Below are 26538 nucleotides of genomic sequence, written 5' to 3'. Positions count from 1 at the left end.
TCATTGCAGCACCGTCTACAATAGCCAAGACATGGAAGCAACCTATATGTCCATCGACAGATGAATGGATAAAGAAGATGCGGTGCACATATACAATGGAATATTACTCAGCCATAAAAAAGAATGAAGTAATAACATTTGCAGAAACATGGATGGACCTGGAGATTATCATACTAAGTGAAGTAAGTCAGACAGTGAAAGACAAATACCATATGATATGCCTTATAGGCAGAATCTAAAAAACAATGATACAAATGCACTTATTTACAAAACAGAAACAGACTCACAGACTTAGAGAACGAATTTATGGTTACCGGGGTGGGGGGAAGGGTGGAGAGGGATAGATTGGGAGTTTGGGATTGACATGAACACACTGCTATATTTAGAATAGATAACCAACAAGGGACTGCTAGAAAAAAAATTTTTAATTTAAAAAAGTTTTAAAAGGTAATAAATAAATATTTGCTGCTTGAATGCACAATAACCACCCTCTCTGATTCTCAGGAGTGGGTCTGTACCTGTGGATTCAGATTCTTCGACTGTGGAGCACCAAATCTTCATCTCATCCCCTTTCGCTTTCAAATTAAAGGCCTCATTCTCTTCAATGCATCCTTTGTTGATAATTTTGCTCTCAATGTCTAAAAGGGAGAAAGGGAGAGTTTACAGGAGGTCACCCAGAAAGTGGGTCTTGAATTTGGTTTCTGGCCAAGAAAGGGACGCATCCCTGGTTGCAAGAGAAGGAAAGGACAGACAGAAAGGTCGTGGGAAAGATCCTGAGGCCCTTGATGAATGACAGGAGGACGGTAGCACCAAATAAATGAGAAACCCAATTGTAACTCTAGGAGTGAGTGCTCACGTCCTTAGGGGATGCGTCAGGGAAAGATGGGCTTGAAGTCAACAATGATGGAAAGCAGCAGAGTCATGGCCCTCTGACTACTCCAAATTTAGACAGGTTTTCCAAAGCCAAAGGAAATTGAAAGAGTCTGGAGCATGTCCAGCATAGTGGACAAGAAGGGTTCAGGTTCCACAGTCACTAACTAGGAGGCCTAGCTCCGCCACTCACCAGCTGTGTAAACGTGACCAGTGAATTAACACAATGCCAGGCACTCGATAAATGGGAGATGTTGTTACGATAATTGGACTTGCTTTGCTGTACGTTCAGAGGTTTGAAACAGCTGGGGAAATGGTAAATGGCAAAGCCATGCAGAATCACATGGCCAAAGTCACCCGTCTAAATCACCCCCCAGGTGTGACCTTGACACCAAGGATATGTCCTACCTAAGTGGTCCGTCTGAATCGTCTGACTGACATTCGCTGAGGGTTTCAGAAGAGCTGCCAAAGTGGTGCTTTCCACGCTCTCCAGTAAGACTGTGGCCAGGGTAGATGTCTTCTCTTTGGTGAAGTTGGACCACATGGATGTTTGTTCAATCACAGAGGCAAAGCTCTCAGCCGTACTCTGCAAGGAAAGGTGTGTTTGCTCTCTCTCTCTCTCTCTCTCCTCTTTCTCTTATCAGTTAAACAGCAGCTGTCCCCTCTCTCATCAAGAGAATGGGTTGACAGTCTAGGATAATGAAGAATGTAAAAGGACATTCACTCAGCCTCCTTTTCCTGATTCAAGAAGCCCCACTGGGAATGCAAATTGGTGTAGCCTTCATGGTGTGCAGTAAGTCAGCACTTGTCATGGCATAAATTGCACATATCCCTTTAACTCAGCAATTTCCCTTCCAGGAATCCCTCCTGCAAGAAATACTTAAAAATTGTGCAAGGATCTTGGCCAATCATGTGCATTTCAGTGTGGTTTGTGATAGCAAGAATTCGGAAAGCCTGAATGTCCAACTGATTGGTTAAATAAAAGATGATAAAGTCAAATCATGGGAGAGTATACAGCTGTTAACAAAAGAATGACTTATATCTATGTATATTAACAAGCAGAAAGGTCCATGAGCTACGATTACATAAAGCAAATTACAGAATCACATGTTATATTATCTCCTTTCGTTTAAAAAGAACAAGTACTTTAATTTAAAATTTTATATTTATGGTATTTATGTTTCTGGCACTAATTGAGATTTTAAAATAAATATAATTAATACTTATTATGAGCCAAGTATTAAGTGCCTTATATATACTAATTTATTTAATTTTATGAAGATACTTATGAGATAGAAGCTATTATTATTTCCATTTTGGATGAGAAAACAAAGATACATATCTAGTAGGTGGCAGAAGCAAGATTTGAACTTTGGCAGTCTGGTATCAGAGGTGGAATCCTTAATCACTGCTCTAAACCACTCATAGTAGGTACTCAATGTGTGCGTCAATGTGTGTGTGTGTGTGCGTGTGTGTGTGTTATACAAGCATTCACAAAGCAAAAAAAGATATGGAAAGCTATGCATCTAAATGTTAACATTGGTTATGCCTACGGAATAGAGTTAAGGAAAGACTAGCAATAATAATATTAATATTAATGCTGATACTGTGCCCTTGATTATTGATTATTGTTAATAAACTGACTATAAAAATGTAATCCCAACAAAAAAATATGAAGAGAATTCACAAGTTCACAACCTAATAAATGAAGGGAAGAAATTAGTTGACTCCAATCCAATGGTGAAGGAAATTAACTAAAATCTTAGCAGGGAAACCAATTTCTATGTATCCAAATTTGATGATAAGAAGATGAAAAGAATTTCAATAAAAACTGGATCAGAGTGAAACTTGAGAGGTGTTTGTCTGGGAAAAACAGGATGCACTGAGTTTTGTAACCATATCCCAAATGAAAGGCATGAGTTTGGGGTCCCTCCCCACCGACAGAGCAAAAAATCTCAGCTAGAATCATCCTGAAAAACTGTGGTTCTCAATTCTGTGGCTGCTGAAATCTCATCAAAATCCCCTTTGACATTAAATCTCTTCTGCTTAGCTAGGAAGTTTATTTTATATCCTCAGGAAAGAAAAAACGTAGCAAGCAAGCTAAAACTCCATAGTAGTAATACTTTTGTGTTAATTTTAGAAGGTTTTGTAATCTTTGGCATAATTTGGAAATCTATTGTTTAAAGGGCTGGAAAACTTTGACACATTAAAGGAGACCAATTAACCGCATGATTTCATGGCAAAAAGCAATTAGATGTGATTTTAATACGAACAATTTAAGAGAACATGGCTGTTGATACACCGTATTACACATTTTTTAAAAACTCTGAATTATTATATTTATGCATGTGACTGAGTGGATTTATGAATCCCTTAAGGGCATAGTGACCTTGCCTTTTAGGTTTGTAAATCTTCCTCATTAAGTACTTAAAATCTGGGGAGAAATGAGAATATTTGTAAACATGGTAGAAAATGTTTGAGGGAATTTAAATAAATTTGTTGACAGGGTTCATTGTTTATACAAATTTCATCTGAAAACCCTATGAATAAGTGTACACTTCATGAATAAATATGTTATACTAATAAATTAATTTAAAATTCACCAGAATACAAATGAAAGTGTTCTTCTTATTTTCATACAGATTTATAAATGACGTAACAACATCCATAAGTTGCAACTTAAAGTCTTAAGAGAAACTATTTTTTTAAATCTGCAATTGTAATGACCTAGTCATCCCACTCCTAGGTATTTACCCTAGAAAAATGAAAATTCAAGTACACACACACACACACACACAGATAAATGTTTATAGTAGGTCTATTAATAATCGCCAAAAGCTGGGGTGGGGAGCTTCCCTGGTGGCGCAGTGGTTGAGAGTCCGCCTGCCGATGCAGGGGACACGGGTTCGTGCCCCGGTCCGGGGGGATCCCACGTGCCGCGGAGCGGCTGGGCCCGTGAGCCATGGCCGCTGAGCCTGCGCGTCCGGAGCCTGTGCTCCGCAACGGGAGAGGCCGCAACAGTGAGAGGCCCGCGTACCGCAAAAAAAAAAAAAAAAAGCTGGGGTGGGGATGGAGGAATGAAGAGATCTTGGTCAAGTGGAAACAACTCCAATATCCTTCAAAGATGAGTGGATAAACAAACTGTGGTCCATCCAGAAAATGGGACACTACTCAGCCATAAAAAGGAGTGAAGCACTGACACAGGCTACAATGTGGATGAAACTTGAAAACATGGTGCTCAGTGAAAGAAGCTAGACTCAAAGGGCCACTTACTGTGTGATTCCATTTACAAAACACTCTTGAAAAGACAAAACTGTAACGACAGAGAACAGATCAGGGATTCACAGGAGCTAATGGTGGAGGGAGTGAATATCTGACTATAAAGAGGAAGCCCAGGGCTTCCCTGGCAGTCCAGTGGTTAAGACTCTGTACTTCCACTGCAGGGGGCACGGGTTTGATCCCTGGTCAAGGAACTAAGATCCCGCATGCCCCGCTACACAGCCAAAAAGTTAAAAAAAAATTAAGTTAAAAAAAAAAGAGGAAGCCCAGTGGCGTGGGTGGGGGTGGGGGGAGGAGAGGAGGGTCAGGGGAGGGGGATGGAACTGTTCTGTTGTCCGACTGTTTGAAACGCGAAACATGATTATGAAGACTTCACTGTTACCTTCAGAGAGACGACGGTGGTTTTGTTTTTACAGACGTCATCCAGAATGCTGAGGGTGGCGTTCATCAGTGCACAAAAGGAAACCTGCATCCCAGAGGGAAGAGCATTTGTGAGCGTCGATCAAGTGTGCAATGTACAGACTGGGCCATTGAGCCCACCACGTGGGATGGTCCTGGATTCCTGAGGTGTCACAAGTCTCTAGAATTCTCAGGGAGATGAAAACTCACCTTTTGATCAGAATTGGAATCATAACATCTTTCTCTTCCATAAATAAGAAGAGAAAACATCAACCAACAGCAAAACTATTGAGTGGGGTGGAAAAGACCAGTGGTCCAAGTGGAATATAATTCAGCCATGAAAAGGACTGAAGCACTGACACAGCTACAACAATGACGGACCTTGAAAGCACGATGCTCAGTGAGAGAAGCCAGACACAGAATGATACATAGTGTGTGATTCCATTTATAGGAAATATCCGGAATAGGTAAATCAATGGAGATAGAAATTAGATTACTGTGTATCGGGGGCTGATGCCAGGGGGGAATACAGAGTAACTGTCAATGGGTACATAGGATTTCTTCTGGGGGTGATGAAAACGTTTTGGAGATAGAGGTGGTGGTTGCACACCATGGTGAGTGTACTAAATGTCTCTGAATTGTACACTTTAAAATGGTGAATTTTATGTGCATTTCACAATTTTAAAAAAAAACAACAGTGAACCAAAGTGCATGGGAATTCCAAAGCTAATTTACAAACTCGTATTTAATATAGTGACATCAATACCTGAAGATGCTTCTGGAGTCTTTACTTACTAGAACGACTTCATTAGAGAACCAAGACATCCAAATTCCTCTGCCTGGCCTGGAGGCTGCGTTATCACCCATCCCACATCACACAGATGCAGCACATACACCTTCACTAATAGTGAGACTCCAATACCATTTCTTCTTTTAGTAAACGAATCCCCAAGTTTTAGATAGACAAATGTCCTTCCCGTCCAGCTGTCCTTGAAGCTATGTGTAAGCAAAAGTGATACTGGGTCATACTCTTAAAGGGAAGGACTGTGCCTTTCACTTCCCCTTCTCTTCTGCCCACCAGCTGGAATGCAGACTTGATGTCAGGAGCTGGAGCAGCCATTTTGGACTAAAATGGGGGAGACTTGTGTTGCTGATGGTAGAGTATTATGAAGCCATCATGTGAGCTCTCAGCAGCTTATACTCAGACTGTTACAAAGAGAGAAATAAATTTATACCTGGTCTAGGCCACCGTATTTTTTGACTTTGTTAAAGCTGCACAGCAACCTTCTACCTAAGTGCCTTCTGGGAAAACTTCAAGAACTAGGAACCTTCAAAAATACTTACATATTCAGGCTCCACTGCTGCTCCCACTTGGCATAGCTGGGCCCACTCATTGTTGGGTATCACATCTTCTTTACACTTGAAGGGAACCCCTGAGAAGAAAAAACAAAAACAACCAAATCAAACGTAACCACAGCAAGATATGATTAAAAGGCAAGTCTGATTTCTTCACCCCCTGCTTGAAATCCATCCATTGTCATATTATACAACAGTGGAAATGAACAAACTACAGCTACATGCTACGTCAGCAACGCTGAGAAGCATGACGGTAGGTGAAAAAAGCAAATCAGAAAAGACTATACATAATATGATACCATCGTTATAAAGCTCCAAAGCAAACCAAACTAAGGAAGGAATGTTTAGAGGGGGAATATTTTAAGTAGGGGAATTACAAAGTTCCATGTGGTTCCCTCTGGGGAGGAGTCAGGGGTACGGAATAGGGAAGACACATGTAGGAAACTCAATGGCATTGATGATGTTCTAGTTCTATGTTGCCAAGGGCCTCAGATGTACTCATTTTATTATTATACTTCATTTCCTCCGTATAAGTTATCTATACTTTTAATATATCAAATAATCCATAATTTAAAAAAATGTAAACCTTTCAAACTTCTCCATGGATTGATGCTTCAAAAATAATTTATCAAATGAGTGATTAATGAATGAGTAAATGAACAGAAAAAGAGAGAATATGTGGACGAGGTACAAAAAGAAGAGGGTACAGAGGTTGGGAAAAGTGAGGATTCTACAACCAAAGCAAGACACAGATTGCATTGCCAAGACATGCAAGGAGATTATTACTTTTGCAACTGAAGTTGCCATATTTCCAGGAGACTTCTGGATTGGGATGAAAGCCCACCATGCAGCCACAGCTGTAGGAGCCCAGGGTATTGGTGCAGACAGAATTTGGGCCACAGGGTGATGGATCCTGGAGGCATTCGTCAATATCTGTGAAGAACTCAAGAATATCAAACAACTCTGAGGAGTAAGGAGATACTTCTTTCCAGGGATGTCCAGCAAACCCTCCACTCACCTATGCAGTCCACTTTTGGGTCTGTGGAGTTGAGCTGTCCATTGCTTGGTGCAAAGCCAAGGTGGCAGGTACAAAAGTAGCTCCCGGGGGTGTTGGTGCATGTCGCATTGAAAAGGCACTTATCAAGGCACTCATCAATATCTGTGGAGTAGAGAATGGGCATGAGGCAGAGTGGGCCACCAAGCCAACAAAAATCATGCTTCGCCTTCCAAAGCAGAGAGTGGTCACTAAAACATGGCATCCCAACCAGGAACTACATTTCCCAGAACGCTCCGCATGTAGATGGGATCATGTGACTAGCTTTCACTTATGGGAACATGACATATGTCACTTCTGGGCCAAGGTGGTTAAGAAGTGGGTGTGCCTTTTCTCTCTTTCCCCACCGCTGGCTGGAACCAGGAATTCTAATGCCCTAAGGGATAGAAGAACCAAGAGATACAAGGAGACTGGACACCTGTGGAGGAAAGCTGCCCTTTGGCCAAGTATATCCATATTGGATTCATTTGAGAGTAAGAAATTTCTATTATGTTGAACTAGTGGTTCTCAACTGAGGGAGATTTGCCCCTCTGGGGACCTTGGGCAATGTCTGGAGACATTTTTGTTGGTCGCTGGGATCCAATGGATCGAGGCAAAAGATCCTATAATGTGCAGGACAGTCCCCCAGAACAAAGAGCTATCCAGCCCCAAAAGTCAATAGTACCAAAGCTGAGGAACCCTGACCTAACTAATCTCCCTCAGAGGGTTTCTGAACCAGCTGCCATGCTCTGAGGAAGCCCAAGCAGCCATGAGGAAAAGTTCATAAGGAAAACTGAAGGGCCAACTGAGCTTCCAGCCAGAGACCAGTACCAACTACCAGCCATGTAAGCAAGGTCATTTTGCACCTGCTAACCATCCTACTGCCCCAGAAACACCATATGGTCAACCCACAGAATCACGGGCAAGAACAATTCATTGTTGATATAAGCCACTACCTTTCAGGGTAGTTTGACCTCCGCTGAGAAGTCCCCAAAATGGCTGGAAGAGTTACCTGTACACTTGAAAGCCTCAGGTTTCTCAGGGCTCCACAAATCAGGTGAAAAGAACCCTGGCAGGCAGGAGCAACTGTATTTTCCCAGGTTGTTGGTGCAGACGGAACTGGGACCACAAAGTGTGGAGTTCCTGGAACATTCATCCACATCTAAGCAGAAAATCAAAAGGATGAAGGAGGCTGAGGCTACAGCAGCAGTTCATAGCCCTACCACTGACCTAAAGCCAATGGGTTTCCCCAGCTCCTCCAGGCTCACCTTCTTAAACGCATTTGCATCACTATGAAAAGGAAACATTTAGAGGCGTGTGTATGACCCATGCAAATCTTCTGATGAGACTCCCCACAGCTCAGGATAGAATCCATACTCCTCATTAGAACATATAAGACCCTAAGAGTCTGTTCCCAGCTGAGCTCATCCTTTCCTTCTAATCCCTTCATAATTCATGACCTGGATTCATCGATTACCTGTAGGTGCACAAAGGCTCATTCTCTCTCACCTGTGTTCCCTCAGCCTCAAACCCGTTGATGAATCTCAATTCCTCTCCAAGAAATCACTATATCAGAGTGGAGGGGTAAAGAGCATGGACATCTTGAGTTCAAAGCCTGGCTCTGCCCCCTTATAATCTGTGTGTTACTGGGTGCTATGGAGTGAATTACGTCACCTCCCCCCAAATTCATATGTTGAAGCCCTACCCCCCAGTGGGATGGTATTTGGATGTGGAAAATAATTAGGTTTAGATGAGGTCATGAAGGTGGGATCCTCATGAGGGAGAAGGAGAAGAAACACAAGCGCTCTCTCTGCCATGGGAGAACACAGCAAGAAGGCAGCTGTGTACAAGCCAGGAAGAGAGCTGTTTCCAGAACCCTACCATGCTGACACCTTGATCTTGGACTTCCAGCCTCCAAAACTGTGAGATAATAAATCTCTGTTGTTTAAGCCCCCCAGTCTCTGGTACTTTGTTATGGCAGCCTGAGCTGACTCATACACCGGACAAGAGAATTCATCTCCGTGTGTCTCCTTTTCCTCATCTGTGAAATGGAAGTAATCATAGAGCCCACCCCATAGTGTTGTTCAGAGGATTACATTAGATGATACGTTATCTTTAAACACTCAGAACAGAACCTGGGACACAGCAAGTACTAGGTTAAGTATTCGTTAACTAAAATAAAAAGTTAATGGCAAACGTGTTGAGCTTTCTTTGTGGCAGGCAATGAGGAAGATCCTTTACATGCATCCACTCAACAACGCTCCCAGCAGCCCTGTGAGGTGCAAACTAATATTTCCATTTTTCAGAGGAGGAAACTGAGGCTTCAGAATTGTGCAAAGTCACATAGCTTGTGAAAGGCACAACCGGGATTTAAATTCAGGTTCTGTCTGGCTCTGGAATTTTTACATGACAGCTTTCCAGGCTTTCTTGAGTCTCAGAGACTGGAAATTTGGTGATTAAATTGATATCTGTCCTGCACAAGCCCACCCTGAGTTACCAGCAGGTGTAGCCTCATTCAGAGGCAGCAGATCATGGTGGCTGAGGTATGAAGTCACGCTAGGCATAGTTCTACCATGACTCTCTTATTTCCTTTCTACTTGACCTTGGGAGAGGTGATTCCACCACAATGGAGCCTCAGTTTTCTCATCTATAATATGGGTATAAAATACCACTGATAGCATCAGGTTGTTGGGACAACTGAATGAGCACATATATAGAAGAGCTTAGTGCCTTGGCTGGGATCCTGCCTTTAGGACTGTGTACCTGCTGTTTCCCCCTCCTGGAACACCTTTCCCCAGATAACCCGTATCTCACGCCCTTCAGGTCTTTTCTCAAATATCAACTTCTCAGCATGGCCTTTCCGTACCACGCTATTAAAACTACAACTTCACCCTCGAGTATTCCCTACCCACCTGTCCTGCCTTCTGTGTCTTCATCTCCTTTAACTATCCCTGACACACAATATGTCCATGAACGTATTTTGTTTGTTCCCTATCTCTCCCCACACTGGATGATAAGTTCCATGACAACAAGTATTTTTGCCTGCATTACACACTGCTGTATCCTCCATCCCTAGAATAGTGCTTGGCATGTAGTAGGTGTTCAGGAAGTGTTTGTTGAATGAATGCATGAATGATTATTGGCTTCAGCTTTGCAGATGAGGGCTTTGAATTCAGCTGAGACCCACCTCAAATCCTCCCCCACCACTGGTGTCTTTGCAAACAGATTGGACTTGATTCCCCAAGAGACCCATGAACCTACCTTCACAAGTCTCTCCCAGGCCCTGGAAACTCATCTTTCCCCTGCTGGATTCAAATCCTGGGTTGCAGGCACAAGAGTAGCTTCCAAGACTATTGTGGCAAGTTGAATGCTCTGGGCAAGTTCTGGGATCAGCACATTCGTCCACATCTGGTGAGTGGAAATGGAAACCCCGGTCAAGGCAGAGGAAGCAGTGAGGACAGGAGACCGCAATCAGGAGATTCACTCCACCGGTTCTCCACCTGATGCTCCCCAATACCCAGACTTTCCCCTTCTCTCTAACGTCCTTGCAGCTAAGCATGGTCTTGAGAATAATGCTGGCCAACCGTATGCAAGCAAAATGGTGGCAAATAGTTTCAAGTCACAATGATCATAGATTGCAGAAATGGCTGTCATCCTTTACTCCTCCCTGTGTCCACAACTTGGGATGAGGTTTGTGCTGTACCATGCGACATTGCCACTCCTCTCTTTAAGATGTGGAGTTGTTTCCCCAGCCCTTGACTGTAGCTGGCTCTATGACTTGCATTGGTCAATAAATATGGCAGAAGCAATGTGGTGCCAGTTCCAGACTTATACCTCAAGAAACTTACTTGCTTCTGCTCACACTTTGGACCCATTGCCTCTGCCATATGAACAAACCCCAGGTTAATTTAAAAAAAAAAAAAGACAAAGTGCAAGAGAGTTGGATCATCCCAGATGAGCCCCAGATATGTGAGACCCACAGCTGTCCACAAACACATGAACAAGCCCAGTGGAGACCCAAAGAACTGACCAGCAGAGCCCAACCTAAACTGCCAACATGTGGAATCCAGAACTAAACAAATGGTGGTTGTTTTAACCACCAACTTTCTGGAGTGATTTGTTACTCAGCAATAGCTAACTGCTACAAATAGATCAGAAATGTCAGAGATGACTTCAAATATCTCTAACTCCAAGCCAAGGGTGTATGTTGAGGGCTTGATCACTCCATGCCTTGCTTGATAGAGTCACCCTCCCTTTAAATAAATAATAGTGCTGCAGCAGACTCAGGAAGATGGAGCCCTTTTCTCTTGGTGAGAATATTCTGGTTGCAGTGCAGAGGATAGATTCAAGGGATCAACACTAGAAAAAGGAGAGACTAGTGAGGAGGCTGTTGCCATACTGATGAAACCTAAACCAAGGATGGAAAAGAGTGAAGAGATTCAAGACATATTTAGCAGGCATTTTGCCCAATGACATGATGACTGATTTAATATGGAAAGGGAGGGAGGATCAAGAATAACTCTCAGGTCTTCATTCAAATACCTTTCAGGGAAAAGTTTTGAAGTTTGGGTCTGAGCTCTCCCCAGGATAGAGTTTATCTCAGTGCTACTGACACTTCAGACCAGATCATTCTTGGCTGTGGGGAGGCCGTTCTGTGCATTGGAGGATGTTTAGCAGGGTCTCTGGTCTCTACCCACCAGTTGACAGTAACACAAACCACCCGCCTCCACCACCAGTTGTGACAACCAAAAATGTCTCCAGACATTGTCAATATCTCCCCCCCACAGGGTGGTGAGTGAATCACTCTAAGGATCGAGCTCCCCCCCACCATTACTCTCAAGTACTGCCTGACCCACTGCTTAACTCATAGTAGACCCTCAACGGGAGTTCAAATTCAGGTTCTTCTACTTAATAGCTGTGTATTCTTAGACAAATGACTTTACCTCTCTGAGCCTCGACTGGATTATTTCTAAAATGAGGATCATAATCCCTACCACATACGATCACTATATGAAGTTCTTAATTAATCGAGTAGGTAAAGAAGATGAGGTTCTCTATACCTTCACAGGTGGAGTTTTTAGAGGTGTATCCAACTTGGCAGCTGCACCTGTAGCTTCCCAAAGAGTTGGTACACTCAGAGTGCTCTGGGCAGACCCCACTGTCGAGGCATTCATTAATGTCTGAGGAGCAGTGGAGGACATTGGGGAGACAAAAGATTAGGTGTCTATGGTTAGAAACACAGGTACCCAACTCAGTAGGAGCTGTCCACCAAAGACCCGTGCCTGAGAGCCTGAGCGCATTACCTGTACAGGCGAAATGACCTGGCTTTCCTGGGTTCCAGTTATTTCCAGTGGGAGAAGAGAAACCAGGCAAACAATTGCACTTATACCTCCCCGGCAGGTTTCTGCAGACTGAGTTAGGACCACATGGTGGCTGCCTTTGAGAACATTCATCTATATCTGGAGAGAAGAAGAGTCAGAGTGTTACAAATTTTCTTCATCTTGTGAAACAGTTTGTATTTTCCAAAGTTGGTTGAAACAATGTCTTCCATCCCATATGCCCTTAATTCAACGCTCTTTCATTGGTATTCCTTCCGTCAAGCCCTGGGGTCTATATTTCCTCCCCTTGAATCTGACCATGCTTGTGACTATGGTGGTGGTGACACTAGGTCCTAAATATACCATGCAAGTCATAAAAATGTCACACACTTCCACCTTGCTCTCTTGAGAAGCCGGTGCTTGACTCAGCCGCCACACTGTGAGGAAGCTCAACCAGCCATGAGAAAGCAGCCCACGTGGAGAAGAACTAAGACCTCCAGCCCACAGCCCTGGCAGACCAGCCAGCCAACAGCCAGCACAAGCTTGCCAACCTTCTGAGTGAGCCCCCTGCAAACTGGATCCTCCAGCCCCAAGTTGAGCCGACTCAACTAACAATGTGTAGAACAAAGTCAAGCCATCCTCAGCAAACTCAGTCCAAATGGAAGATTCATTCATGAGCAAAATAAATGATTGCTGGTGTTTTAATACACAAAGTTTGCTGCTCCCCAGCAATAGATAACCAGAAGGGTTTCCAAACCCACCTCTAGGAATTTACTCATTGAAGCACCCATAGAATTGTGCAGTCATGGTACCATGGGGTGGTCCTCCCCTAATCTCCTTCAGACCTACTCTGTCAAGTCACCCTAAATAAACACTTACGATGCACTTGTTGTGCAAACAGAACTTAAAGGCAAGTTCCCTATAGCTCCCTCCCAGCAAACTGTGCCTCTCCTAGAGAGAAATCTGTACCTGCCACTATATATCAAGATAAGATCACAGGAATGTTCATTCCAGCTTTAAGTCATGAAACATTAGAAAGACCTAGTGTCCATCAATTGCAGGGTGATTAGGTCTGGAGTTGACATAAAGAATAAGGTAGCATGGTCCTTCATTTGATAAATATCTATCAAATATTCACAATGTGTTAGACAACACAGGTCAAAGACATAGAGCGGACAAGATCCTTGCTGTAGTATCCACCATTATGTAGATGGGGAATGTTGCCCTCACCCCTTATTTAAAAACAAGGGACCAACAAGACTACTGTGCTTACTGAATAACCCATGAACTGTAGCCTAAAGATTTTAAAAAGTATGTTTGTACAGATGACCAATGAAAAGATGCTCAACATCACTAATTATCTGAGATATGCAAACCAAAACTACAATGAGGTATCACCTCACACCAGTCAGAATGGCCATCATTAAAAAGTCTACAAATAATAAATGCTGGAGAGGGTGTGGAGAAAAGGGAACCCTCCTACATTGTTGGTGGGAATGTAAATCGCGGCTGCCGCTATGGAGAACAGTACGGCAGTTCCTCTTAAAAACTAAAAATAAAGTTACCATATGATCCAGCAATTCCACTCCTGGGCATATATCCGGACAAAACCATAATTTGAAAAGATACATGCACCCCAATATTCATAGCAGCACTATTCACAATAGCCAAGACATGGAAGCAACCAAAATGTCCATAAACAGATGAATGGATAAAGAAGATGTGGTCCATATGTACAATGGAATATTACTCAGCCATGACAACGAATGAAATAATGCCATTTGCAGCAATGTGGATGTACCTAGAGATTATCATACTATGTGAAGTCAGACAGAGAAAGACAAATACCGTATGATACCACCTGTATGTGGAATCTAAAATATGACACAAATGAATTTATTTGCAAGCCAGAAATAGACTCCCAGACATAGAGAACAGACTTGTCATTGCCAAGCGAGTGGAGGGGAGGACGGAATATGAGTTTGGGATTAGCAGATGCAAAGTATTGCACATAGGATGGATAAATAACAAGGTCCTACTGTACAGCACAGGGAACTATATTCAGTATCCTATAATAAACCATAATGGAAAAGAATCTGAAAATACACACACACACACACACACACACACACACACACACAGACACACATATACATATATATATATAGCTGAATCATTTTGCTGTACACCAGAAACTAACACAACATTGTAAATCAACTATACTTCAATAAAAAATAATTTTTTAAAAAACTGTGTTTGGGGTTCCCTGGGAACTATAATAATACAAATCAGTTATCTTGTTCAGAGCTCAGCAAATGATTTACAGCCCATAAGTCAAATCCAGCCTGCTCCCTGTTTGTGTAAATAAAGTTTTATTAGAACACAGCCCCACTCATTTATTTATGTATCATCTATGGCCGCCTTTGCACTACCCCTGGAGTACTAAGTAGTCAAGAGAGATCATTCAGCCAGCAACCTCCAAAATATTTACTATCTGGCCCCTTACAGAAAAAGTTTGCAGACCCCTGCAAACTATGTCAGAGGCATAGTCGGACCTTTACAGTCAAGAGGAGAGTTTGGGTCTAAATATAAGGAATACAAACCAAAAACTTAGCTTATTCTGGGAATTATTTTAGTTTCTATTATTTATGTTGATAGTAGCTCTTGGTCCTGTACATGTGCCTAACACACGGTATACACTACCGCATATAATCACAAACACCCTTTAATGTAGGTACTCTTATACTCCCATTTTACAGATGGAAATAGTGAGGCTTAGAGAGATTAAATACAATTTCCCAACGCTTCACAACTGGACTGTGGCAAATAGGTAAGTGGTTGAGAGATCGCTGTTACACTCAAAAAGACCTGGGTTTGAATTCCAGTTTGACTGATCCTAAAGAAGTCGTTTCAGTTCTCCAAGTCTCAGTCTTCTCATCTGTACGGTGGAGATCATCACAACGACTACACTTGACGTAATGTGAAAATGCACATAAAGCCCCTCACACAGGGCCTGGCACTCAATACATGCAGAAAATCTTGTGATTTGCATGGAGAGGCGACCAGAAGGAAATCAGTGGTTATTTCCAGATATTGACAAACAGCATAATTTTGTTTCTTTTTATTCTAACACTTGTCTCTAGTCATTGGAGGTTTTTGTGACCAGGAACAGTAAGAAAGAAAGAGGGGGGAGGGGGAGGGAGGGAGGGAGGAAGGAAGGAAGGAAGGAAAGAGAGAAAGAGAGGGGGGAGAGAGAGAAGGAGAGGGAGGGAGGAAGGAAGGAAGGAAGGAAGGGATTAAGAAAAAAAGAAAGAGAAAGAAAGAAAGAAAGGAAGGAAGGAAGAAAGGGAGAGACAAGGAGGGAAGGAGGGAGGGAATAACGCTTGGGAAAAAAGAAAAAGTACCTACATCTGCTGCCCAACCAGCTTCCACCTGATTTTCCAACTAAATGCTAGCGGATTTTGAGGGGGCATGAACTCACCTTTGCATTCCACTTGTGGGTCCCTGAACTTCGTCTGTCCATTGCTGGACAGGAAGCCTTTTTTGCAAGTACAGTAGTAATTTGTTGAAGTGTTGGTGCAGGTTGCGTACGCCGGACACATGGTGGTATCAGCACACCCATTCTTTTCTAGGCAATGGAGAAGAAAGGATTTGGGTTAGAGCACCGAGTGGGGCTGCAAGGGAAGCCAGCGCAAGAGAAGGAAGGTGACTGTTATGGGTTGAATTGGGTCCCCCCTCCCCAAAATGAGTTATTGAAGTCCTAAACGCTGGTCCCTGAGAATGTGACCCTATTTGGAAATAGAGTCTTTGTAAATGTAATTAAGACCTAAATTAAGATGAGATTATACTGGAGCAGGGTGGTCCTTTAACCTGATATGATTGGTGTCCTTCTAAGAACAAGAGGCGAGGCACAGAGACAGGGAGAACAGCACATGATGATGGAGGCAGAGATCAGAAGGGTGCAGCTACAAGCCAAGGACCACCAAGCATGACCAGCAACGCCAGAAGCTAGGAGAGCTTGGAATAGATTCTCCCCTACAGCCTTGAGAGAAAGCACCTTGATTTCAGACCTCTGGCCTCCAGAACTGTGAGAGGATACATTTCTGTTGTTTTGAGCCACCTGGTTTGTGGTAATTTCAGCAGCCCTGGGAAACTGATACAGCTACCAAGGGAGCTCAGTGAAGGACCTTATAGACCCCAGACCCTTGCTGCTCCAAGTGTGGTCCACAGACCAGGACCTGCCTCATCTGGGATCCCCAAGAGATCTTGGGAAATCAGACGCTGATTCGGATCTCGGGATGGACTTAAGATTCTGCATTGTTAACAAGTCCCTGAATGAGCATCAGAGCTCTAGACAGAAGAGTTATGAGCGAACATTACAGCCCTGCAACTGATTTTATTGCAGCCCCTGCTGACATCCGTTTTTTTTGTTTGTTTGTTTGTTTTTTGCGGTACGCGGGCCTCTCACTGCTGTGGCCTATCCTGTTGCGGAGCACAGGCTCCGGACGCGCAGGCTCAGCGGCCACGGCTCACGGGCCCAGCCGCTCCACAGCATGTGGGATCCTCCCGGACCGGGGCACGAACCCGCATTCCCTGCATCGGCAGGCGGACTCTCAACCACTGCGCCACCAGGGAAGCCCACCTGCTGACATCTTGATTTTAGCCCAGTAGGACCCATTTCGGACTTCTGACCTCCAGAGCCGTAAGATAATGTTTTTGTTATTTTAATCCACCAAGTCTATGAGAATTTGTTACAGCAGCCACAGAAAACGAATCCAGTTCCGATTATACAGCTGTGGAAAACTGAGGGTCAGAGATGTTCAGTGACTTGCCCAAAGACACACAGCTGGCGAGGGGTGGCAGCAGATCTGTCAAAATCCAAAGTGTGTGGTTTTCACTACTGCTGGGCAAGAAGAGGTGGGTCTGGCTGGAAACGGAATAAATCTTCAGGCAATTTCTAAGACAATTCTATGCAAAAACTTTTTCAATTGGTTGTTTCAAGTCTTTTGTCTTGATGGACTGTAAGCTCCCAGAAGGCAGGGGTTTGTGTCTGTCTCATTCGGTGGGTGCTCGGTAATAAAGACCTCACTGAGAAGGTAACATTTGAGCAAAGACCTAAGGGAGCTGAGTGAGTGAGCTACGAAACTATTTAAGGCAGAGGAAACAGCAAGTGCAAAGGTCCTGTGGCAGGACCATGCCTAGTGATGTCATGGAATTACAAGATGGGTGTGGTTGGAGCAGAGTGGATGACAGGTGCATGGGAGGAGGTGATATGACAAAATCACGTAGGATCTGCTGGACCGTTGTAAGGTTTCAGCTTTTTATCAGAGACAGATGGGAGCCATGGGAGAGTTTGAGCAGAGGAGGAATACAGCATCACTTGGGTTTTAACATGATCCTTCTGGCCACTGGTTGGAGGATGAACTGTATCGGAGCAGAGGTAGGATGACCAGGTAGGAGGCAACTGCACTTGTCCAGGGGAGCGATGATGGTGGATACAGCCCAGGTGAGAACAGTGGCGCACATAAGATTCTGAATTTATTCAGACGGTCATGCTAATGGGATTTGCCGATGGATTGGATGTGGGATGTAATAGAAAGAGAGAAGTCAACAGAAGTGCCCCCATCAATTAGTCAGATTTATAAAGTGCTGCAAAAACAAAAGGGACAGATTTTCATTACTAAGGTCTTGAGAGCCAGAGTCTTTGCTGCCTGCACACTGCCTTATTTATCCTTTCCCTGCACTATGCCTCAGGTTGTATCTCTCTTCTCATTTCCAGCTTCCTCTTTCATCTGCAAAGGCAACATTTCTTTTTGCAGATTTACTGTGTGTTACCACTTGTGATCTCTCAACTCTGAGTTTCCCATTACTTTCTTTCTTCCTCTAGCTCAATCTCTCAGGACTCAAATCCACCCCAAACCAGAATAGCAACACGGTCCTGTGTGACCGGCCACCTGCTAGCTTCTCTGGCTCATCTTCTACCTGGTCCCACCACCCACACTCACCTCTGCTCAGTTCTCCAAATTCTTTCTGGCCTGCAGATCTTGAGACGTGCCAGAATCATGTGAGCCAATTCCTTACAATAAATATTTACATATACTTATATGTAGCTATCCATTCTATTGATTCTGTTTCGCTGGATAACCCTGACAAATACAAACACCTACTATATGCCAGGCAATATTCTAAGCCCTGTGGATTCAGCAGAGGAACAAGACATACAAAATTCCCCACCTTCACGGAGATGATAATCTGATGAGACATACAATGTCAAAACTAGGGTAGTCGCTGAGAAGATAACTCATGAGCTGAAGCATACAGAAGGTGAGGGAGGGAGCCATGTATATATAGGGAGCAAAAGATTCCAGGCAGAAGGAATGGCACATGCAAAGGCCCTGGGGCAGGACAGTGCCTGGTGTGTTGCAGGACCAGCAAAGAAACCCAGGTGGCTGGAGCAGAGTGAGCGAGGGGGAGAGAGAGGGAGGAGGGGAGGGCAGGGAGGAGACAGGGCAGGTCATGCAGGACTTTGTGGGCAGCAGGGAGGACTCAGACTTTTGCCCTGAGGGAGGAGGGAGCCCTGGAGGGCTGTGGGCAGAGGTGGGGCACGACCTGACTCAAGGGCTCACAGGCGCCCTCTGGACATTCTTAGAAGGGCAAGGAAACAGGAGACCGGGGCAGAAGCCACTTCAACAATCCAACCGAGACATGCACATGATCCTCAACCGTGAGCACAACAACTTAATAGATGGTCACTTAATTGACGAACATAGAAAATGAGACTCAAGGAGGCAAAGAGACTTTAAAAAATATAACTAGAACTACCATTTCCTAGGTGTCTTCCACCTGCCCAGCCCCTTCCTTAGATGTTCTGCAGTCCTCACGATAATGTTTTGAGGAGAGATGACCAAGCCATCCTGGTTTTCCCAGGACTTTCCTGGAGTTAGCACTCAAAGTCCAGCATCCTGGGAAACACCCCTTCCCTCCAGTCTGGGTCAAGCCAGGATAGTGGGTCACCCTACTTCAAGGTAAACATTAGGACTCCTTTCTACAGATGTGGAAAGAGAGGCCCAAGAGAGTTTGGAAAACCGTTTCCAGGTCACACCACGAGTCAGGATGCAAGAGAAGAGCCAAGTAGAGTGGACGGGTGTTAAGAGGGAGACATGTGCATCATCCTGGCTGTGCTCCACCACTGGCTACAAGCTTTGGCGCAGCTGCAGCCGAGCCAAGTAAGAACCAGTTAATTTGTGATGCTCAGAGGAGGAGACAGAGGAGGAAGGGGGGAAGGAAGAGGGAGGGGAGGAAGAAGATGAGGGAGAGGGAGTGGAAAGGGGGAGGGGTTGTCGTTAATCAGGTGACAAGGGAACTGTATTCAATTTCTTGTAATAACCTATAATGGAAAAGAATCTGAAAAAGAATATATATACACGTGTGTGTGTGTGTGTATAAAACTGAATCACTTTGCTGGATACCTGAAACTAACACAACATTGAATATTAACTATACTTCAATTTTTAAAAACAGTTTAAAAAAAAGGGGGGTGGGGGGAATTCTCTGGCAGTCCAGTGGTTAGGACTCTGTGCTTCCACTGCAGGGGGCATAGGTTTAATCCCTGGTGGGGGAATTAAGATCCCGCATGCTGCGCGGTGAGGCCAAAAAAAAAAGTTTTAAAAATATGGGTGGGGGGATAGCAGCGTCTCTCGGCCCTACCCGCATCCAATTTACCTGATTGGCATCGCATCCCCGCCACTGTCTCGCTGGCCTAGAAGTATTGCCTGACAGATGCAGGAGTGTAACGGTCTCTGAGCAGGTGAACCTCTGTGATGTAATTCACACTCCAGAGCTCCTCCTGGGATCAGGCTGTGGCTGAAACTCCCCTGAAACACCTTCTGAGTGGCTAGTTCTTCCCCTATCCAATCCTGCTTCCCTCCCTCCCCTACAAGTGTCTCCTGAGAGTCCTTCCTTACTAAATTACTCACACAAGAATCCTCACCTCAGACTCTGCTTCTATAGAAATTAACCAAAAGCAGGTGGTGATCCTTATTTTTGTTTCTTTGGGTTTTTAAAAAAATTGTTTTTATTGAGGTATAGTTGATTTACAACGTTGTATTAGTTTCGGGTGTACAGCAAAGTGATTCAGTTCATGTACATATATATATTCTTTTATATATATACATATATATGTTCTTTCAGTTCATATACATATATATATATATTCTTTTTCAGATTCTTTTCCATTATAGGTTATTCCAAGATATTGAATATAGTTCCCCGTGCTATACAGTAGGACCTTGTTGCTTATCTATTTTATATATAGTGCTGTGTATCTGTTGTTTCATTTGTCTTTATCTTTTTTTAAGAAGGTAATAATTACTTATAGTAAAAAAATTCAAACAATGCAGAAGTATATAAAATTAAAAGTGAGGATTTCCCTGTGCCCCATCGTTATACTCAGGGGTCACCACTAGGTTAGGTCCTATTCACAAGCTCAGTCATGTAAATATAACATCAAATATAATTGAATTTATAAATTCACACAATTTTCTGAACACAAATGGTATCACTTAACATACAGTCCACTGTGCTGTCCAACACAGTAGCTACTAATCATATATGGCTGTTTACACTGAAATCTATTAAAATTAAATAAAATGAAGCATTGATTCTTCAGTTGCACTAGCCTCGTTTAAGTTCTCAGTAGCTCCATTGACTGGCGACTACTGTAGATCTAGAACGTGTTCATTGTCATAGAAAATTCTTTTGGACGGCTCTATTCTACTATTACTTTCTTTTTCATGTAACCAAGAGCAGCAAAATTTGCCAAGGGTCGAAGTTGAGCAATGGGTACATGGGAGTTTGTTATACTATTTTTCCTACCTTTGAATGTTGAAATACTTCTACAGTTAAAAAAATTAAGAAAATAATGTTTGGGGCAATTTTCCAAGTCAGTTCACATGACCAAACTTAAGCTTTTTATCAGCTGTATAGCATTCCATTATATCCAGGGGCTCTAACTGTGCCAGAGATAGCTAGGTAGCCCAAGATCAAACAAAAACTTCACACTCTCCTTTCCGTGGTGTAGAATTGACAGTAGGAGGCAACTACCCTGCCATGGACTACATTTCCCAGCTCACCTTGCATCCAGGTATGGTCACGTGACCATGAACGGCGTTGACGTGTGTCACTGCAGAGCCTGAGTTTTAATAATGTGGCTTCGCCACTGTCTGCAGAGTCTCTGAGATACTAGTATGGCTGAGCCACAAAACAGAAAGCATCTGGGTCGCCGAATCACTACATGTAGGAAAACCACCCACCAGCCAGAAATATCCTCACTGGGCTCTTAAACAAACAAGAATGAAATTTCTTTTTCTTAAGCCACTGACAGTTTGGGGTTTATTTGTTACAGTAGCTTGAGCTGGTCTCACAAATGCAACAATTTATCCAGCCAGCCCCCTGGTGTAAGCATACATTTAGTTTATCCCAAGTTGTTACCATGTTTTTTTTCCCCAGCGGACAAAACACCCCATTCAGAGGCCACACTTCACTGCTGCAAGATGCCATAAGCTATCCCTACGCCAACACCCACACACCATCTCGGGAGGAACGAGAGTAGGGTGAGGAGATTTGAAAGATTAACTCTTCGTACCATAAAGGCTGAGTTTCCCAAATAAGGCTGGGCCAGGAAACTGAGACACTGAGAACACAGAACTGGCCATGTTTCTCCTCCTGGATCCAGCAGGAGCTTGTGTGGAAGATCAGAATACTGAACAAAACATCTAAAAATGCACTTTTTTTCCCCACGTTGAGTTGTAGTTTAAATAAATCCCATCCCCATCCCCACTGCCCCATCATTCATGAAGCTCTTCTCACACATGCCAGGTAGTATACAACGTTACCTCTTTGGTTTTAAGCTTCACAACATCCCTGTGACATAGGAAACCTCGTTACCTGTATCTCGCAGCTGAGGAAACTGAAGATCAAAGAGGTCGTGTGACCTGCCTGAGGTCACACAGGAAGTTTAAGGCACAAGAGAAAAAGCTTGGGTGGGAACCAGGAGACCTGGATGTTATCCCTTGCCCAGCCACGGACTAGTTTGTGGCAAGTGTCCAACTGTGTCTCTGCCTCCTGGGTCAGAAGATTCTCCTCCCCGCCACACTGGGCATATAGATTCCCCAACTTACGTCTTGCCATTGATTCCAGTGAGGGTAATGTGAACATTCCCCAGGTGTATATACCACAACACCCTGTGAAGAAAGAAAAGAAAAACACCATGACCCATCAAGAAGCTCTTTGGACTCAACCTGAAAAACTGCTCTTGGTGTAGCCTCATAGAAACGGGTTTGATGAGCTTAGATGAAAGCCCCAAGTGAATGACAAGCATACATTATTTTATATAACATTCACAGCCACCATTCCTGCTTTTCTGCACTTCATTTTCGTTTTTCATTTTGTTTGTATTATCTTCATTTTTTTTTCATTTATAAAGAGTTCCAGATGATTTTCAAAAACATACATTGAGGAAATTCCCTGGAGGTCTGGTGGTTAGGACTCCGCACTTCCACTGCAGGTAACATGGGTTCGATCCCTCATCGGGGAACTAAGGTCCCGCAAGCCGTGCAGCACGGCCAAAAAGAAAAAAAAAAAAAAAACTAATAAGAACCTACTGTATAGCCCAGGGAACTCTACTCAATATTTTGTAATGGCCTATATTGGAAAAGAATCTAAAAAACAGTGGATATATGTATATCTATAACAGATTCACTTTGCTGTACACCTGAAATTAACACTACATTGTAAATCAACTATACCCCAATAAAAATTAGAAGGAAAAAAAAATCCCCATACATTGAAACATGCATTCTCAAAAGAAATAATATCTGCCCCCAAGAGCAAAGCTTGGTTCTTGGGGAGAGACGAAAAAATCTTACTCTTCATGTATAAGACACATACAGATATACATATAATATATAAATAAGTATATAGTATATCTGTAGTATTAAATTTTAATGGGAGGGTAAGACAATTTTTTTAACATCTAAAAGGCAGTGCAGCCCCCCCAACATTCAGCTCCTCTCCATCATCACATCATATCATCACATCATCACCAACACCATCACCACCATCGTCAATGTCAACATCACCACTCTTTGCTTATTAAGGGCAGAATAGAGTGCTAATGGCCAGCACCAGTGCTGACACCCCAAAGAAACAAGTCTGCATCTTAGCATTTGAGGTCCACAAATTACCTGCTCCTTCTAATGAAACCCGCCAGTCGACAAGTCCCACAGACCCAAACTCCCAACTTTCTTATTTTCACTAACTGAAATTCTCTCGCTCTATACTTATTTTAAAGGCAACAGAACATCGTGTTTAAGCATACCAGTGCTAGGGTCAAAATGCTTGGGCTTAAAACTCTGGCTTCACCAATTACAGACTACGTGGCCTTGGGAAAGTTACCTAATCTCTTTGTGACCACATTTTCTCCTCAGTGAAATAAGGGAAACGGATCCAATGTACAACACGGAGAAAATCCACACTTGTTGCTTAGATAAGGTCTCCCATTCTTAGAGTTGAACCAAAGACCCAAACTCACGAGACCCGTGAAGGAAGCCATGACATGGAAGATAAGCAAGACCCAGAAAAACTGAGAGCTGAAGAAAAGAAAACGGCTCCATCTCATTGTTCAGGCCTCAGCACAAACATCACTTCTGCGGAAATACCTTCCCCTGACTTCCCTCTTCTACGTAAGCCCCAGTCACACTCTATGACAATTTCTTTCAGAGCGCTTGCCACTCCCTGAAATGCTTTTGTTTATTTGTTATTTGGAGCGGCATAGTTTAGAGATGTACAGACTCTGGATCCGGGATGCCTGTTTTTAAATCCTAGCTCTATCCCTTACTAGCTAAATGGTCTTGGGCAAGCTATTTAATCTCTTCGGCCTCATTTTTCTCCTTTGTAAGATGGGACTATTTTATTGGAATTGGGGTAGAGTTGCTTTACAATGTTGTGTTAGTTTCTGCCGTACAGCGAAGTGAATCAGCTATGTGTATACATAGATCCCCTCTCTCTTTTGGATTTCCTTCCCATTGAGGGCGCCACAGAGCATCGAGTAGAGTTCCCTGTGCTGTGCAGAGGGTTCTCATTAGTTATCTATTTTATACACAGTAGTGTGTATCTGTCAATCCCAATCTCTGTATTCATCCCACCCCCGCCCTTTCCAACCCTTGGTGTCCATATGTTTGTTCTCTACATCTGTGTCTCTATTTCTGCTTGCAGATAGGTTCATCTGTACCACTTTTCTAGATTCCACATACACGCGCAAATATACGATATTTGTTTTTCTCTTTCTGACTTACTTCACTCTGTATGACAGTCTCTAGGTCCATCCACGTCTCTACAAATGACCCAATTTTGAAAATAAAAACAAAAATAAACAAATGGGACCTAATGAAACTTAAAAGCTTTTGCACAGCAAAGGACACCATAAACAAGACAAAAAGACAACCCTCAGAATCAGAGAAAATATTTGCAAATGAAGAAGCTGACAAGGGATTAATCTCCAAAATATACAAACAGCTCATATAGCTCAATATCAAAAAAGCAAACAACCCAATCAAAACATGGGTGGAAGACCTAAATAGACATTTCTCCAAAGAAGGCATACAGATGGCCAAGAAACACATGAAAAGATGCTCAACATCACTAATTATTAGAGAAATGTAAATCAAAACTACAGTGAGGTATCACCTCACACCGGTCAGAATGGCCATCATCAAAAAAGCTACAAACAATAAATACTGGAGAGGGTGTGGAGAAAAAGGAACCCTCTTGCACTGTTGGTGGGAATGTAAGTGGGTACTGCCACTATGGAGAACAGTATGGAGGTTCCTTAAAAAACTAAAAATGGAACTACCATAGGACCCAGCAATCCCACTAGCCTGAGAAAATGGGACTATTAATGACCCAATATCAGAGGCATTTAGTGAAGACTGAATGCATTCTCTATTTGAGGAACTTAGAACGGTGCTACTTGGGAGGTTGCTATCACCGTTAGTGGCTTTCTTTCTTCCTATCTCCTCCCACTGGTATGTCAGCCTCACAAGGGCAGAAACCTTGTCTGTTTGTTCACTGCTCTCTTCTCAGTGCCTAAAACAGCACCCAGCATACCGTGGGTGCTCAGGAAATACATGTCAACTGAATGACTATAACGAAACTCTTCCTTGACCGATGAATTCCCTGAACCGACTGATTTTGGTCAAAGGTTCCCCAGTGAAGATGTTTGCAGTGTCTAGCCTAGAATTATGATCTCTTGGCTGGACAGTTGAGGCCCTCCCTTTTCCTTACCGTCTATTTCCAGTGCAGGCTCTCCCCAGACCCCCTATTCAGGCTCATACTCACCCCAAAAGAGGAGAAAACTGAAGCTCCACATCGTGCAGGTTCTGTCATTCAATGAAGAGTACTTTCTCGCTGTTCCCAGGGTTTTCAGTAACAGAGGGTGCGGGGAGAGGGGAAGGGCAGAGCCAGAATTGCTCAATGCAGCCAAGGCATCATGGTCCTTTTTGCTAAGTTGCCTCCACTCATAAAGGAGAGTCTGACAAGCCTCTAATCCTCTCCTTTCTCCACAGTGAAGAGAAGTTTGTCTGGCTGATGGGTCCCTGTGTGGGTCTATCTCCCTCTCTCTCTCTACTTCCTTCCTACTCACTTTTTTCTTCCCCCAGCAACATCTATCTCCTGTCTCTCATCACCTTATTTTATTGCACACAATAATAAATAAGCTTCCACTACCCAATGAAGCAAACCCCAAACTCAACGGTCTCCTCCCAGCCTGCCCCCATACAAACCATCATCAGAGCCCTCAGGTACCAGGCACTGTGCTAAACATATTTCCAATAAAATTTAAGTTCACCGTCATGTCAACATCATATACTAGGGATTCCTACCCCCACCTATTTCACCAAAAAAGTACAATTAAAATGGAAACCAAGGTTGAGAGAGGAGATGCGACTTGTCCAAGATTACCCGGACCCGAGCTTTGAATCCGGAACCCTCTGACTCCAAAGTCTAGAGCTTTCACCATTTCATTTGCCTTTAGCTCCCCACAATATCTGATCACTGGACAGTGACACACCCCATTCCCAGCACTGCCCCCAAACCAACCCAACACACACACACACACACACACACACACACACACGTGCCATCTCATAAACACGGTGATCTAGGAATGCCTTAGTTAGGGTCCCCCAGTTGTAGATGCTCAGACAAGGATTCTCGTGAAGGTAGTTC

The 26538-nt window shown here is 43.4% G+C and overlaps 1 protein-coding gene across 2 annotated transcripts in view; it reads right to left on the bottom strand.

Moving 5' to 3' along the window:
• The window catches only part of ADGRE1 (adhesion G protein-coupled receptor E1), a 46145-nt gene extending 20398 nt beyond the window's left edge, over positions 1-25747 (bottom strand). Inside the window, exons 1-13 of one of the 2 annotated variants that reach the window (XM_029217706.1) lie at positions 25651-25681; positions 22434-22496; positions 15737-15883; positions 12241-12396; positions 11998-12117; positions 10199-10345; positions 7950-8099; positions 6923-7063; positions 6691-6837; positions 5893-5981; positions 4532-4615; positions 1279-1456; positions 519-638 (exon numbers count right to left, since the gene is read on the bottom strand). In XM_029217706.1, coding sequence (XP_029073539.1) covers positions 519-638; positions 1279-1456; positions 4532-4615; positions 5893-5981; positions 6691-6837; positions 6923-7063; positions 7950-8099; positions 10199-10345; positions 11998-12117; positions 12241-12396; positions 15737-15883; positions 22434-22496; positions 25651-25681 — 1573 coding nt within the window. Of the gene's footprint in view, positions 1-518; positions 639-1278; positions 1457-4531; positions 4616-5892; positions 5982-6690; positions 6838-6922; positions 7064-7949; positions 8100-10198; positions 10346-11997; positions 12118-12240; positions 12397-15736; positions 15884-20245; positions 20254-22433; positions 22497-25650 lie in introns of both variants that reach the window. The other variant, XM_029217707.1, reaches the window with a different exon arrangement.
• Between the last annotated feature and the right edge of the window lie 791 nt (positions 25748-26538).

The sequence above is a fragment of the Monodon monoceros genome, unplaced genomic scaffold (genome assembly GCF_005190385.1).
Source record: "Monodon monoceros isolate NGI ecotype Baffin Bay Population unplaced genomic scaffold, NGI_Narwhal_1 Super_Scaffold_12, whole genome shotgun sequence".
NCBI lineage: Eukaryota > Metazoa > Chordata > Mammalia > Artiodactyla > Monodontidae > Monodon > Monodon monoceros.
The sequence above is the reverse complement of the archived record's forward strand: the minus strand, read 5'-3'. Positions and strand labels throughout refer to the sequence as shown.